The 16,673-nt window shown below is 36.6% G+C and overlaps 1 protein-coding gene across 4 annotated transcripts in view; it reads left to right on the forward strand.

The window, feature by feature from the left end:
• Positions 1 to 16,673, forward strand: part of SERPINI1 (serpin family I member 1) — a 71,802-nt gene that overhangs the window by 45,288 nt on the left and 9,841 nt on the right. For all 4 annotated transcript variants that reach the window (XM_030328752.1, XM_030328751.1, XM_030328755.1 and 1 more), the window contains 5 exons: positions 416 to 682; positions 1,968 to 2,198; positions 4,151 to 4,345; positions 6,028 to 6,232; positions 11,751 to 11,848. In XM_030328752.1, coding sequence (XP_030184612.1) covers positions 433 to 682; positions 1,968 to 2,198; positions 4,151 to 4,345; positions 6,028 to 6,232; positions 11,751 to 11,848 — 979 coding nt within the window. In that variant the 5' untranslated portion in view covers positions 416 to 432. The remainder of the gene's footprint in view (positions 1 to 415; positions 683 to 1,967; positions 2,199 to 4,150; positions 4,346 to 6,027; positions 6,233 to 11,750; positions 11,849 to 16,673) is intronic.

The raw sequence follows: 16,673 nt of genomic DNA on the forward strand, positions 1-16,673 counted from the left end.
CTGTGTAGTTTAGTGTAAGCTAGAGTAAACTGTTCCAAAATCATGACCAAAATATATATGGTGAAGATATGAAAAATTGATAAATCAGCCTCATCAAACATGGTCTATAATACCTCGTTATATATGCATCTGTATACACTCTTGTACACAGTGGGGACCAGGAAATACCTTGTTCCTAGAAAATCCTCAGAATTTAGCAATATTATTTATTCATTTGACTATGAATTGCCTTTTTAAAAATAGCATCTTCCAGCATATCCTTTAAGGGGGTTTTGTTATGAGATATTAATACTGTGTACATTTAAAAACCTGGTTTGCTTTATAGCTTTGCCAAGAAATAATTATTACTTATTTTACCTTTCACTCCATTTCTCAGAGATAATTAATGATTAATACACAAACTACTGTTTTTCAGGTTTGAACTCTCCCATCATGGCTTTCCTTGGACTCTTGTCTTTGCTGGTTCTGCAAAGTTTGGCTTTAGGGGCCACTTTCCCTGATGAAACCATTGCTGAGTTGTCAGTGAATATGTATAACCATCTTCGAGCCACTGGGGAAGATGAAAATATTCTTTTCTCTCCACTGAGTGTTACCTTCGCTATGGGAATGATGGAACTTGGGGCCCAAGGATCTACCCTGAAAGAAATCCGTCATTCGATGGGATATGACAGCCTGAAAGATGGTGAGTGTGCTTAGGTTTACATTTTCAAGGTGGTTTGACTTTATTTTTATTTTTTTTTTTGAAAAAATTTTTTTCAACGTTTATTTATTTTTGGGACAGAGAGAGACAGAGCATGAACGGGGGAGGGGCAGAGAGAGAGGGAGACACAGAATCGGAAACAGGCTCCAGGCTCTGAGCCATCAGCCCAGAGCCCGACGCGGGGCTCGAACTCACGGACCGCGAGATCGTGACCTGGCTGAAGTCGGACGCCCAACCGACTGCGCCACCCAGGCGCCCCGAAGGTGGTTTGACTTTAACTGTCAACTCAGTTATGCTGTCTTATGCTACAGGCTGCAGTATTTACATGATGTGAGAAAGTGATGTCACTGAGACGGTATGGCTAGGAGAACCATTAGGGAACCCAAGAAAAGTATTAATTCCTGGCTCCACCTTTAGCTGAGTTAATCTAAGGAAATTGTATATTTTATTAGTATTATTTCAATAAGCCTCATTGTGATAAATAAAAGCACACATGATTCTTAATGAGTTTCCAGTCCAGAGGGAGAGACGTATATTAATCAATTATCACCTGAATAAGTGAAAATTTATAACTATGAGAACTGCTATAAAGAAAAGCAACATCATTCTCTAAGAATATCAGAAATTTTTGCTTAAAACCAATTGCGTCTTCATTTTTAAAGGAGCATCGAGAATTCCTTGAAATGTTTTATTGTTACGAAAATGTTATGTATTGGGGAAAGTTTTTAGCCAAAAGCTGTTTTGAAATCACTTTGACAGGATGTATGATTTTTATTTTAATGTTTTTAATATGCATGAGAACTGACTCATTAAAAAGTTGAGAACTCAATAATTTCGAATAGATTTTTCTCGTTATTAGGTAAAAAAAAGTCTAGTGAAAGTAAAGTTTCAAGGACTATTTTAATTTTTAAACTAGGTAATTAAACTTAATCCTTTTTCCTGATAATTATAAAATGAAGACCAATGTAATGAAAATAAACCTAAGTACTTTGAAAGGAAATAACCCCCAAAAATCTATAGATTCTACCAAGGTATCAATGAAAGTGAAAACTAATGCCAGTTGATAATACTAAAAGTTAATTTGAAAATCTGGAAGTAGCACAAATACCGGAGTCTTCTAATCATGTCTGTAGGGAACAAGTTAGTGCTCTTCCCTTGGGCTCCAAGTTCCATCAATCTCCCTTGCTGTGTTTCAGTGCTTCTCCACTCCCCATGATCGTTCACTGTGTTTGTTTCACTAATAAACTTATCCTTTGTCATTTTTCAGGTGACGAATTTTCCTTCTTGAAGGATTTTTCTAACATGGTAACTGCTAAAGAGAGCCAGTATGTGATGAAAATTGCCAATTCCCTCTTTGTGCAAAATGGATTTCATGTCAATGAGGAATTTTTGCAAATGCTGAAAAAGTATTTTCATGCAGAAGTAAATCATGTGGACTTCAGTCAAAATATAGCTGTGGCCAACCATATCAATAAGTGGGTGGAGAATAACACAAATAGTATGTCATTTGGTTCCTTTCTTTGTCTAATAGTTTAAACTGTCTTTTACTTCTGAAATTACTTGCCCCCTCACTCCATTTGAATTTTTGAAGGATAGCATTTAGTTGAGTATCTGATGATTATTTCGTATAGATTATAGTCTTTTTAGAAGCATTACATATGAATAAGCTTTTATGAAAGAACTTAAATCTTTTGGCATGTAAAGAATTTTGGCACTATTGATATATCAGCCTGAAATCTGTGTTCCCCAATAACGGGTTTCCTCTGTGTGGTAATCTTAACCACTGTGTGGAACTTTGTTTGAGCTAACTTATTTAATGAGTTAGAGAGCAGTTAGGATGGCAGTTCGTGGCCCTCTTAACAATATATTTAAAATAGAAAATAAGAGAGAGCTAAAAATCAGGGTTTGGCTTTTAAATGACAGAACTATAGGATTTCTTTTTAAAAGAGCGGCCCATTTTAAACCCAAATAAATGGAGAAGTAGAAAGCGGTAAGTTTATTTTAATATTTGTTTCTAATCTTAGAGCATCTGGCTGGCTCAGCTGGTAGAGCATGTGACTCTTGATCTTGGGGTTGTGAGTTTGAGCCCCACGTTGGGTGTACAGATTACTTGAAAAATAATCTTCAAAATAATAACATAATATTTCTAATCTATACTTTAAAAATGCATTTAAGCTTTCCAAATGTTTCATATTTTGTCATTTTATTTTCTAATTTTACCACCAACATAATTGAAATTAGAATTTAAAAAAATGAGACCAAACTGAAAGGAGATTACAGATGTTCATTAGATTAATTCCTACTGTCAAAACCCCCCAAATAATATCAATCTAATAAATTTTATGTGGGAACAACAAAAACCCTGACCATGTGCCTATGTCCTATTATGCCCAAAATTCGGAGGTACCTTTGTAAGGACCTAAAGAAGTTCTATGATTAATAAAATGAGAGAATATAAATTTTGGTCCTATCTTTTTCAACTATGACATTAAAATGTAGGATAAAAGAAACTTATGTTTGTATTTTAACATTCAAAGAATAAGTCAAGAATAATAATACATTTGGAATAGATTGGATTATTAAAAGCTATTTCCAAACTCTTTTTAAACATTTTCAGCTATCAACAAAAACCCAATGTTTTTGCAAATAGATTTCTAAAGGAACATTTCAAATGATAGAAATGATAGGTTTTCACTCATCTGTTTTCACCTAGTTGAATGCAGTTGTTATATTTGGTAGAAAGATATCCAGTGTTTATGGGGGGAAATTTTGAATTGGATGACATTTTAATCGTGTATGTTATTTAAGAATGAACTCTGAAATGATCATTGAGTGCTTACTCTATGTTAAGAGTTTTACATGCATCACTGCAACTAGAAAGTGGTAAAACCTGAGATTCTGTTGTATGTGGTTCCATAGTTTCTTCAAGTGTCAGGATCCTACCAGTTTTATTTTAGGTGGTGTGAATGTTTTAGATCCCTTAATCTGTAACTGTGTGTGTGTGTGTGTGTGTGTGTGTGTGTGTGCTGTGTGTGTGCGCGCATGCACGCGCGCTCGCTTGCTTGCTTAACATTTTTCCTTTGAAAGCAAGATACTTCCTTCTTTTTTTAATGTTTATTTATTTATTTTGAGAAAGAGAAAGAGAGCAGGGGAGGGGCAGAGAGAGACAGAAAGAGTCCCAGGCTCTGCTGGCAGTGCAGATTCTGACGAGGGGCTCAAACTCATGAACCATGAGATCATCACCTGAGCGGAAATCAAGAGTCAGATGCTTAACTGACTGAGCCACCCACGCATCCCAAATGCAAGACACTTTCAATTTTTATTATAAATTTGGTAATGGTATACAGTTTTTCTGGATTACTGTATCAGACGGTAGTTTGGTAATCTTTTGGTCTCCTTTCACCTTCAGATTTAATATGAATTTTCATCTCTCCACTTTTTCCTGCACAGATCTCTTGAAAGATTTGGTATCCCCAAGGGATTTTGATGCTGGCACTCATTTGGCACTCATCAATGCTGTCTATTTCAAGGGGAACTGGAAGTCACAATTTAGACCTGAAAATACTAGAACCTTTTCCTTCACTAAAGATGATGAAAGTGAAGTCCAAATTCCAATGATGTATCAACAAGGAGAATTTTATTATGGTAAGATCTTTTGGCTTTTATTTTTCTTGTCTTTCTGTATATTAACAGCTTTTTAAGAAAGAACATGAAATATTTATTACACAAATGTCAATCTTATTTGGACTACAATTCAATTTCCTTGGCTCCATTTTCAAAGGCCTCTCTAATTAGATCCTGAGTGAATATTATATGCACTGACAGTTTTCCAATATGTTTCTTTAACTTATAAAGTTGATTACACCCACAGAGTGGCTTTATTCATATGCAAACACCTGACCTGTGTAAGAACATTCTGAGTTACTCCAAAAAGCCATTGGCTTTGGGGTGGTTGTCAGTGACTCATATGTTCCACTCTGCTCTTGCTTTGGATTCCTCACCACTATTTGAATTATAAACATTTCTTTAAAATTTTACTTTCAGACTTGTGTATGACATAATTATTCATTTATAGTTTCATTTATTGTGAGTCTATGAAATGTGATACAACTCAATATCCTTGGCATTATTTTCAAAGATATTTCATTGGACCGGAGCGCCTGGGTGGCTCAGTCAGTTGGGCATCTGACTTCGGCTCAGGTCATGATCTCATGGTTTATGAGTTTGAGCCCCACATTGGGCTCTGTGCTGATGGCTCAGAGCCTAGAGCCTGCTTAGGATTCTGTGTCTCCCTCTCTCTCTGCCCCTCCCCCGCTCATGCTCTCTGTCTCTGTCTCAAATAAATAAATGTTAAGAAAATAAGTTAGAAAAAAAAGATATTTCATTGGACTTTTCAGAAGGTTAGGATGTTAATCCTTCTTACACACTATATTGAACTGTAATAATTTGTTATCATAGCAGAAATGTAATTGTAAGCCAAGTACATATTGGAACTAATAGTTCATGCTATTTAAAAGTATGATGTAAAATTAAAAGACTATAATCATAGTTAATCAAATTAACAGTCAAAATAAGAACCAAACATTTAACCAAAGTGTTTAACGGGATGTCTAAAGGACCTAGATCAGCTATAGGAAAATATTTATAACAAAAGCATTACATTTTCTTTTTGAAAATGAGGGAAATTTTAAGGTGGTGGTGGGACTATTTGTTTTAAAGATTTCTTTATTTTTTTATGGAAGCCTGGTGAATTTAGCTGAGTTATTAGAACACAAAGGCAATTACCTAATTAACCTAATTACCTAGTTTGGAGGTCTTAAGCACTACAAATACACTAGATAACTACTGTAGAATGTAATAGATTTCATCTGGACTATGCTACTCTGGCCCCAAGACTTTTAGCTATGGTGATAATACAGTCCCAGGTATTATATGGTTAATTTTTCCCTTCTTAGAAATCAGGTGGATTTCATCTAACTTGGATCCTGGGCTTCATTTTTTTACCCAGGACTTATTGTTGTTTCTAAAAATATCCCTTAAGTATATATTCATTTGAAGTATCTCATTTAAAAATAAGAAGTAAGTCTAGAGAACATATTATGACAAATGTGATGTAATTCTGGGGATTCTAAAATAAAATAATTTCTTCAGGGCCGAAGAGTCACTTGAACTTCAGGGCCTATTTTTTTCTTTTTTTTAAACCCTCCTTTCCTCAGATGCCTGCGTTTCTTATATTCTATATACTATTTTGGAAGAAAGTTATTACAAATTAAAACTTTTATTTGAACTTTGATATGGGCCTTTAATCACCTTTCTTTTCCTTTTAGGAGAATTTAGTGATGGCTCCAATGAAGCTGGTGGTATCTACCAAGTCCTAGAAATACCATATGAGGGAGAGGAGATCAGTATGATGTTGGTGTTGTCCAGACAGGAAGTTCCACTGGCCACTCTGGAGCCATTGGTCAAAGCACAGCTGATTGAAGAATGGGCAAACTCTGTGAAGAAGCAGAAAGTGGAAGTGTACCTGCCCAGGTGAGAGGCTTCTGTGTGACCCCCTCTGATACATCTCAGAGGGAGAGATAGCAATGGAGGTTCTGAATCAGAAAAAAACCCTTGCCACTTTTTTTTGAATTTTAAGTCTTAGCTACTCTCTTCAACACCCCTTCACTCTTCCCTCCTCTTCCCCTCCTCACCTGCACTTCCTTCTCCTTTTTTTTCTTTAAACTATTCTTTTGTATTCAGGAGGTCCTGCCCCCAGACACAAGCTCACTTAGTGATTCATTCAGTGCTGTTTACCAAGACCTAGTTTCAGATCCTGGTCAATATTCTTAGCTTCATTTTAGAAGATTTCTCAATAGATTGTCTCTGAATATCATTTGCATTGGCAGTCTTCTGTATTTCATTAATATTTAAAGTTGATTATAGCTGGAGAGAAAATAATCTCCGACATTGTTGGGAGAAGCACAAGCACGTTGCCGTGCTGGGTGCCAAGATGCAACCATAAATAAGCAAGAAGAGGCTTAAAATTCTCCCTGTGGCTTAAATAATAAAATCTATGCAGGGCCCCGATGTTCTTCTCAATGCTGCCTCTGGCCACACACCACAACAAACGTTTTGTGACATGTACTATCCACGTGGTTGTCGTTAGGCTACAGATAACCTGCTCTTGGCCTGCCTCTGGGTCTCTTTGCATGTTTTTCCATTGGCCTAAAATGCCCTTCCCATGCTTCTTCGCCTGATATTGATGTGTATTTTTCCTTATATTTTTAAAGAACTTCTTCTTGATAATATGAGAAATTCAGGACAGTGTTAATGCTTCCCTTATTAAATTCCATGAATTAAGTGCAGCATCTCCAAATGCTTCAATTCTGTGAGGATGCAAAGTTATTTAGGGGTATTTTAACAGAATTCTAAATGAATGCTTAATAACTATCACAAATCCTAATTCAGCCATATTCACTAGAAAATGTGGCCTCCAGGTCCTGTCCATTGAGAAATTGAACGTGGCAGAAGAAAATTAAATTTTCATTTTCTAAGAGATACTCTTCAATTATGGAATACTTTAGCTTGCTTGCTCATATTAATGCCTGATACTAAACTAGGCACAGTTAATTACCATGCATCCATTTCTCCAGAAGTTCTATGAACTCTTCCTCTGCATGGTTAATGCATAGAGAGAGAGGTTAAATCGCTAGATAAGATGAATGTGGTTTCCTTTTTTAAGAAATTGACGGTTTTCAAATACTTATATGTAGGTAATAATCAATGGGAAATGATCCATCAAATGTTCAATGAAGGTGATGATTTTTGTGCCCTCATTTTAGCAAACGTAAAAATTTTCTGGTAGCCATTTTCTAGGTTTACTCAAGTGTCTGTTTTAAATCGTTTGTATAGTTTTATTCACGTGGAGATATTACTTTGAAAACACAACTTTGCATTTCTGTAATTTGACCATATTCTTGTCCTGCTTGACAGGTACTTTTATTTTCCATTATATTAGATTGCATACTTACAGGTTTTAAATGCTTTTCTTAAAGGGTATAAAGGTGTATGGTATTTTAAAGAGGAGAATAGGCAACTACTTTTGCATTTTTATTATTTTCCCCCCTTAACAATAAGTCCTACAGGAATCAAATGCTGAATTGAAATTGTGTTTTTATCGAAAATACAAAACCCTATTCAGGAGAGGGTAAAAATTTTCCACCTATATGATATAACCAAATCTAGTGAAATACCAAAAGGTTTATGCATGGTCATACATTTCTAAGATTTAAATGAGATTACCAAATATTCTTGCAATTTATTCATGCTAGCAAAAATAGTTTGGCTAATATATATATATATATATATATATATATATATACATATATATATATATATATATATAATATATGTAAGATATCTAATAAGCACTTGAGAATAATGCCTGGCACAGATGCTTATATTATAAGCATCATATAATTATTATCTATTATCACTATTATTATTTTTCAGTGTACATTTTAACTCCTAGTATTCACCTTGTGTTAATCTATAGGTAGCTTTATATATACTTTTCTTTCAGTAGGATTTTTTAAAAACCTTGCTCTGATGAACATTACCTTCTTCATTATATAAGGTACAAAAGATTTTTCTAAAATGAAATTCAAATATCTTGGAATACTTGGAATGCAGATGTACCTGACTGTCATATCTTTCCACTCTTTTGTAGTCTCAGATTTGTCATTTTTTAAAAGTTTATTTATTTATTTTGAGAGAGAGAAAGGGAGAGAGAGAGAGTGCGTGTGTGAGTGGACGAGGGGCAAGGACACAGGGAGAGAGAGAATCCCAAGCAGGCTGCACGCTGTCAGCACAGGGCCCAGCATGGGGCTTGATCCCCCAAACTATGAGATCGGGACCTGAGCCAAAACCAAGAGTCTGAGGCTCAACTGACTGAGCCATCCCGGCGCCCCTCAGATTTGTCATTTTTGATCAGAGTGCTTGAAATCAATGGACATGAAGTGGTTTTCTATTTTGTCAACAGAGACCATCCTGTTATTTTGAAATGATTGCCTTAGAAATACAGCACTTTAGTTTGATGTTTGTAAAAGAAAACTCATATATAACCCATCTGATTTTGTTCTTTAATGTGAGTGCTTTTTATAGGTTTTTCTACAGAAGTTTTCTTGATTAGTTTCTTAATGGCCTATAAATTTTCTAAATCTCATTATATGTAACATATATTTATTCTTTCCTAACACTAGCTCTACACAGCTCAGTCTCCAATGCTTCTGCCTCCTACATGCCTCTTCAACTTACTCAGAAATTTGCAAATGCATGATTACGTTATTAAAATGTGCATGCCTTTTGGGTTTAAAAGAGCAATGTTGTGGCTTTTTCTTTTTAAATTCAGTGGGTGAAATATAAAAATCTGTCTGTAGGTTGATTGTTTTTAAATAGCCATTGTTGGAATTCTAGTTATTAGTGGTAGGGGGCCTTGCGGTCAAACAGAATTTAGCTCATATCCTCATTCTACCACCTACTAGCTGTGTGATTAGGGCTAAACTTCAGTTTGTTCTTCTGTAGAAAAGAGACAACAATGCATAATCTCATGGGATTCTGTGAGATTATCATTAGGATGATTAAATGAGATACCATAAATAACAGGATTTGCATAGTGTCTGGGAGCCCTCAGTGTATGGGAGATGACAATGATTATTTATATGAATATTGGTCTATATTAAGAAGAAAGGGATAGTAAATGGATAATAGCTATGTTTCAATAGCTTGATAAGGAAACAAAGATGAGAAATGGCTAAGTGGAAATTGTTTACATCCTGTCTTCAACTTGGAACACTCAATGCACCTAAACTTTTTTCACTTCACCCTGTGTGTATTGCCCTATGCCAGATACTACAGATATTAAAATAAAAAAGATACTAGATACAGAGTCTTGACTAATTTACAGTTAAAGCAGCATGGATTCAACAGCTATTTGATGAAATTACTCCACCACTACTGAAGTGCAAATATAAACACCTTAACGTCTATAATAATGTGAATGTTATACATAATGGCATTATCACAAGTGCTATCAACACTATCTGCCCTTTATTTCATGCCTCCTACGTGCCAGCACCATGCTAAGACTTCCAGAGACCTCATTCAGTCCCCTCAACAATACTATGATGCAGGAATTACTAAGGCCATTTCCTACACTGCAAAACCGAGGCTCAGAAATTAAGGAGCTTGCCCGAATTCAATCTGGCTGAATTACCATCCTCACCCGAAACAGCAAACCTCAGTAATGTGACAAAAACCAGGTTGCTTTTAAGAAGTACAAAGAATCCTCTCCTGATCTCTTCCTTCACTTTCCTATTTTAGGTGCATCAGGACACACAGAGTACCGCCCAGATCCCTGCTCTGCCATTTGTTAGCTGGATGACCCTGGTCACATTATCTCATCTTTCTGCTCCTCAGTTTCTTCTTCTATTAGCTGAGGATGATAATAATACCTGCCTCCAAGGGCTCTGGTGATATTTAAATTAATCTGTTATAATCTTGGAATAGTTCTTGGTAATAATCTTCATATAAGCGATCAATCAATGAATAATAAAAGTAAAGCAGACACACAAAACATCTTAATCAAGCAATTGAATGTATTCTTTGAGCCATTTCGTATTTCCCAACTCATCCCCCTTCTCTACTTTCACAACCAACACCTGCTCTTTGAAGGAAACAAAAGGAACAATGTTAAGTCCAAGTTAGAGTATAAGATACAGATAAAATTCAGTACTTGGTTTAATATGTTTGCTATACATTTATTTGTCTATTTGTCATATTTTCCCCATAAACATGAACCCGCTAAAACTATTTTCCCCTGATGATACCTCTTGATGTCTGAGTCTTGTTGACAGCAGTCATTCCCTTGTCACCAGACATCAGAAGTGATGCTAATGTAACGTTTGGTGACTGTCACAGACTTGGCTTTTTAAAGGACAAAAACTGACATTTATGATCTTTACTGATCAAGAGCCAACACCTTAGAAAAAAAAGAAACGTTTGGTTCTAACTAGTTGTTTTCACTTGTTCTAAAAAAGTAATAAAAACCTTTGCTTTCCAAGAACTGCATTCATGTGTTAATGCAGCCTTGTTTTATGCGAGAAAGATGGGTGACACATTTCATCGTTTGGGGAGAGACTCCACATTAGGACCAATCAAACTTTCTACGGAAACCATTTTTTAAATTAATATTCTATTCATGACCACGGTACTCATTTTTATTTCAGTTTTAAGAGATGTTTTATTTCTTCTTGCAAATGTGACGCACTTCTACGTATAAGAATTCATAAAGTCCATCAGAACAGAAAATTAAGATTAAAATTATTTTGCTTAAAAAATCTCTAATATAATTTTTAAAGTATATAGTTTTTAAAATGTAATATTTAGCTTACTTTCATTGATGAACGTCTTTCTGTGATGCTACCAGGAAAAACAGGCTTATGTCCTAGAGGATAATATAACCATGAGGATATATATTTTTAACACAATAGCTTTTATATTTCCTTTCTCTGAGTGTATGGAGTTGAAATGCTAAATGTATCCATTGTACTGCGATTGGCTGTCTCCACACACAGGGAATTGAGCAGGACGCTAAAAAGAGAATCAAATGCCTTGGGCAAATGTTTGGTTAGCCATTGACAGCTTAAAAAAGTCAAATATATTACTAGGTCAAAGGATTTTGAAAGCTACTCATTTACAAGTTTTACATTCTTGATCTCAAAACATTTATTCCACCGTATCTATTACAGTCCTCATCAAATAGTTTTCCTACTTAATAATTTAATACTATTCTGATAACTCCTCTTTTTATAAGCACAGTCAAATACTGAAAGTATTTTGACTGAAGCACAGTCAATACTTGCAGTCAAAAGCCAGTTTTAGCATAATTTGCTGTTCAAATCAACATATCTAACATTTTGCTCTTGGGCCAGATTAACAGGATACTGTAACTAAATACTTTAAAAATGCTGTAACTAAATGCTTTTCCCCCTATGTGTTTGTTCTCCAGGTTCACAGTGGAACAGGAAATTGACTTAAAAGATGTTTTGAAGGCCCTTGGAATAACTGAGGTTTTCATCAAAAATGCAAATTTGACAGCTCTGTCTGGTAGGAAATAAACACCAGTTTTTTTTTGTTTGTTTGTTTGTTTGTTTTTTTTTTAATGTCATTATTTCATAAAAGCTTTAAAAAGTGATGATGAAGGGGCGCCTGGGTGGCGCAGTCGGTTAAGCGTCCGACTTCAGCCAGGTCACGATCTCGCGGTCCGTGAGTTCGAGCCCCGCGTCGGGCTCTGGGCTGATGGCTCGGAGCCTGGAGCCTGTTTACGATTCTGTGTCTCCCTCTCTTTCTGCCCCTCCCCCGTTCATGCTCTGTCTCTCTCTGTCCCAAAAATAAATAAAAAACGTTGGAAAAAAAAAAAAGTGATGATGTTGAACCCTCTATTTACTATGGAGTTCTGAAGTAAAATAAAGTTATCGTTTGCCAAATAAATGTAACGAATACATTTACCTTCGATACCCCAAACTATAAATCATGGTCATAACATTGTTTATATTATTCTGGTCCGTGTCTTATCTTCAATAATGGATATTCTCCAGAAGACCTGTCTTATATATCTTTAAATTCCCCATCCTACCTGTCACAATGCCCTGTAAAGTAGATAATCAATAAACATGGTGATTTAGTATCTCAATATGTTCAGTTACAGTAAATCATATAGAAAATAAAGAAGGAAGAAAGGACAAACCCATGTCTGCTGTAAGAACTAAACAAGAACTAAACACTTTAAAAAATTGTTTTTAGTGTTTATTTTTTTTTGAGAGACAGAGCATGAATGGGGGAGGAACAGAGAGAGAGGGAGACGCAGAATCTGAAGCTGGCTGCAGGCTCTGAGCTGTCGGCACAGAGCCCGATGTGGGGCTCAAACCCACAAACCGTGAGAACATGACCTGAGCTGAAGTCAGATGCTTAACCAGCTGAGCCACCCAGGTGCCCCAACGCTTTTTAAAAGAACACTTAGTGGGATGATGTAAAGATTATCTTTAGTCTTCAATAAGAAACCAGTGGTTTTGTAGTAGCTTCAAAATATACCTGGCATATCGGGTAATTTATTTTAAGTATCCCAAGGTGGGGGAAAACCCAGTTGAATTATTTGATGCAGATGCCCTAATTTGTTCAAGGTAAAAATCATTAACATATTAGCAACATTAAGTACTTAGAACATGTAAAATCCTTTTGGAAATATTTTAAGCAGCTAACCCCAAGACACTTATCATTGAAATAAGGTACCTGTGAGTTTAAGACTTAGTTTGTATAACGTTGTTCTATCATTTCTGTGGAATATGGAAACTATCATAGATAGATAGATAGATAGATAGATAGATAGATAGAGATAGATAGGGACATAATCAAGATTAAAAAAAAAAAAAACAAAAAACCTCAGTGTGTAAGTCCTCTTTATATGTAATCTATTGGACCCAATTCTCCAACCAGAGAGAGCTGAGACAATAGAAGTTTCCTTAGCAGTTTATGTGTTCGGGAGAGAATTTAGTTTTCCTCTCCTGAAGTAGCATCCTATAGAAAATCAAGCCAACCAAATAAGAGCTTCTATGAGGAGTATGAGGATCCATGGATTGAATTCAGTGAAGTGGATGCCTCTACCCCTGAAATTGCATATAAGTGTGTACACACACACACACACACACATGCAGAAAAAGAGAGAGTGGAGATAGGTTCATAGATTTCAGGAAATTCTCAAAGAGTTTATAGTCAATAAGGCCTTGCCTCCCAGATTTAGAATTGGACGGATTGTTTTCTAAGCAGCACTCATCAATGAGATGATGTTGACGTATCTGATACCACAACTTCTACCCGATTAGAGAGCCTCCATCTCAAAACACCAGTAGAGCTTTTCTAGCTGTCTACTATATAAATGTTCCTGTCCACATCAGAGAAATGTGAATTTTGCCCGAGTAAAGGTTTTCTTGGCTTACATTCATGCTCCTAGGGCTCTGAACTCTTCAGTGGGATTGTGAATGAGGTAGGACTGGGGGAGACTCACAAGCTAATGGACACTTTTGTGCTTGAGTCAGAAATATATCTGTGGCTCAAGCATAGTATCATTTAAACTTCTTGTGCTCCCTTCCTTAGGAATTGAGAGAATCTGTACAACACACTGGCCAAATTCCAGCTGGATAATTACATTCTGCTTTCCTACCATGGCTCTATTTTCTGTTTTATTAGAGATTCCTCACTGTCTCACCCAAACATCAAGGCAGTTACTTCACACACATAAGAGTATCTGCTGCTTCTCGGTCCTGAGGGAGTAGCACTGCAGTGGCAAATCAATTATTGTGGTCAGTGTAGCTTAAAATGTTGGCAAATCTGGGAGGTTTATGATGTAATATTTAATTGCCTTTAGTATGTACAGAGACAATAGAGAATAAATATGTATTATGAATGCAGATGGTTCAGAAATTTGAAATCACACTCGGATCTCTCGGAGTTCACATAGTTTCTATGTGAAGTCTCTGTTCCTTTGACCAAACCTCAGTCAGAATTTAACAGAGGCTGCATTCCCACTACCTGGCACATGGCTGACACACAGTTGGCACACAGCAGATGTCCACTAAAGGATAAAACAAGGGAGGGAAGGAGAGAAGAGGTTTCTTCAGGGCCACCTTACATATTACATTTCTCGGAACACTTAACTCCTTAAAACATCAGTAAGAAATCCAGGATTGGCCATCCTCAAACACTACCCCGTTCGAGTCTTCAGGATAACATGATGAAAGGTCTAAAGTCAACTTCTCAAGCTTTCAGTGGGAACTCTTTATTCTTAACTCCTTAGTTTTGCCAGAACCTTGGTAGACTCATCATGTCAACCCACCCCAACCAATAAATATATCCTTTCTCTTTCTCTCCCTCTCCCTCTCTCTCATTCTCTTTCTCACACACATCCACATTAATTTATGAATCATTCTTTCAAAAACTATTTACTGACACAACTATAAAACTTGTCCCTCTGCTTTTACTGAATTCAATAGTGTTTATTCCCTGCTTTGTTCACTTGGGCGCCATATGCTCTGCCCTACATGGTTGGTGTCCTTTTCAGGTGTCCAGTTTTTTTCCTCTCCAAATGACATGAAAACCCTGATGATTAAAGTGTCTATGACAGGGCACCTGGGTGGCTCAGTTGGTTGAGCGTCTGACACTTGGTTTTGGCTCAGGTTGTGATCTTGTGATTGGTGAAATGGAGCCCCATGTCAGGCTCCCTGCTGGGCATGGAGTCTGCTTGAGATTCTCTTTCCTTCTCCCTCTGCCCCTTCCCCACTATCACGCATGTGCACATGCTCTCTCTCTCTCTCTCTCAAATTAAAAAAAAAAAAAAAAATTAAAGTGTCTGTGACAGTAACCCCTGCACATACCCAGGAAAATTATTAACGTGTATTTGATTATTACTTCCTGCCTTAATGAATTTCATGGTGAGAATTTCATGGTATTTAAGATATACAACATTAATTACATTCAATGCCATGTCTATTCATTTCATTTAATAACTCTTTGTGAGGTAGATGGTGTGAGCACGGTACTATGTCATAAAAATGAAACAATGATTAAGATATACCTACTCTGAAAACAGATGCAGACTTGTGGGGAGAAAGACATAAAGAGTGGATTTAATAAAAGGAAGAGTGGTAGAAATGCTTTATTGGAGCACTGGTTCTCAGCCAGGACAATTCTGTCCCCCAGGGAACATTTGGCGATAACCGGAGACCTTGTGGATTGTTACACCTGGGGAGTGCTATTGGCATCTATTCAATAGATGGCCAGGGATGCGTCTACATCCCAGTGATCTCTGCTGCACAGGACAGACCCCAACAAAGAATAATCCAGTCCCAAATGTCAAGAAACCCCATAGCAGAGAAAGCATTGGGAAAGCAGAGAGGGAAAAGAAAGTCAATGGGCAGACTGGGAGCTTATTGGTTCAAAAGATGGAGGAGGATGGGGTGCCTGGGTGGCTCAGATGGTTGAGTGACCATCTCTTGATTTTTGGCTCAGGTCAAGGTGCTGGGGTCATGGGATCAAGCCCTGCAACAGGCTCTCTCTCCCTCGGCCCCTCTCTCCTGCTCTCACTCTTATGTCTGTGCATTCCCTCTAAAATAATAATTTAAAAAAAAAATGGAGGAGGAGAATATAGGTATGTATTTCAGTTTTTAAATGCGTTGAACATTTTTTTAATAATGTCTTAGAAGATGATAGCAATGGTTACCTCTGGAATACAGGACAGAGGCTCTTAGATGAAAAAGGAGATGTTTCATGTACCACTGTATACCATTTAGGATTTTGCCTTGTGTATGCACAACATCTTCAATTAAAATGCTATATTGAAAACTGGGGAAAACTTTTAAAAATAGCATTATTAGTAGAATTCATAAGTTCAAAAGCACCCAGAAAACAATTCAGTACTATTGTGATACTACCAATTCTTAACTTATGCAATGAAATTGTATCTTTCTTTAAAGATAGCAAATATGATTTAGCAGTAGAACAAAAAAACAAAAACAAAAACAAAACAAAAACCCCTGCTCCACATTCTCTTCCTTCTGGAAAGATGCAGTGACTTGAGAGTCCTTTGCTAAGACCTCTTGAATCCACTCTTTCATTTTCTATTCCATGGCATCCACCTTTATTTCAGACTCTCATGACCACTGCCCCAGACTATTTCAATAGCCTCCTAAACGATTTGCAATCTCTCTTCCTTCTAATCTGTCTTATCTACCACTGCCAGGATTAATCACCTTAAAGCCCGCTCTCAGATCATCTCAGCTCCTGTTCGGAGCCTTCCTTGTTCAGTCTGCAGTGCACTGTCCGCTGCTTGGCAGGGCATTCAGACCTCAGCTCCCTCCAACCTTAACTCCGATGGAGTCCT

Source organism: Lynx canadensis, chromosome C2 (genome assembly GCF_007474595.2).
Source record: "Lynx canadensis isolate LIC74 chromosome C2, mLynCan4.pri.v2, whole genome shotgun sequence".
In the NCBI taxonomy this organism is placed as follows: domain Eukaryota; kingdom Metazoa; phylum Chordata; class Mammalia; order Carnivora; family Felidae; genus Lynx; species Lynx canadensis.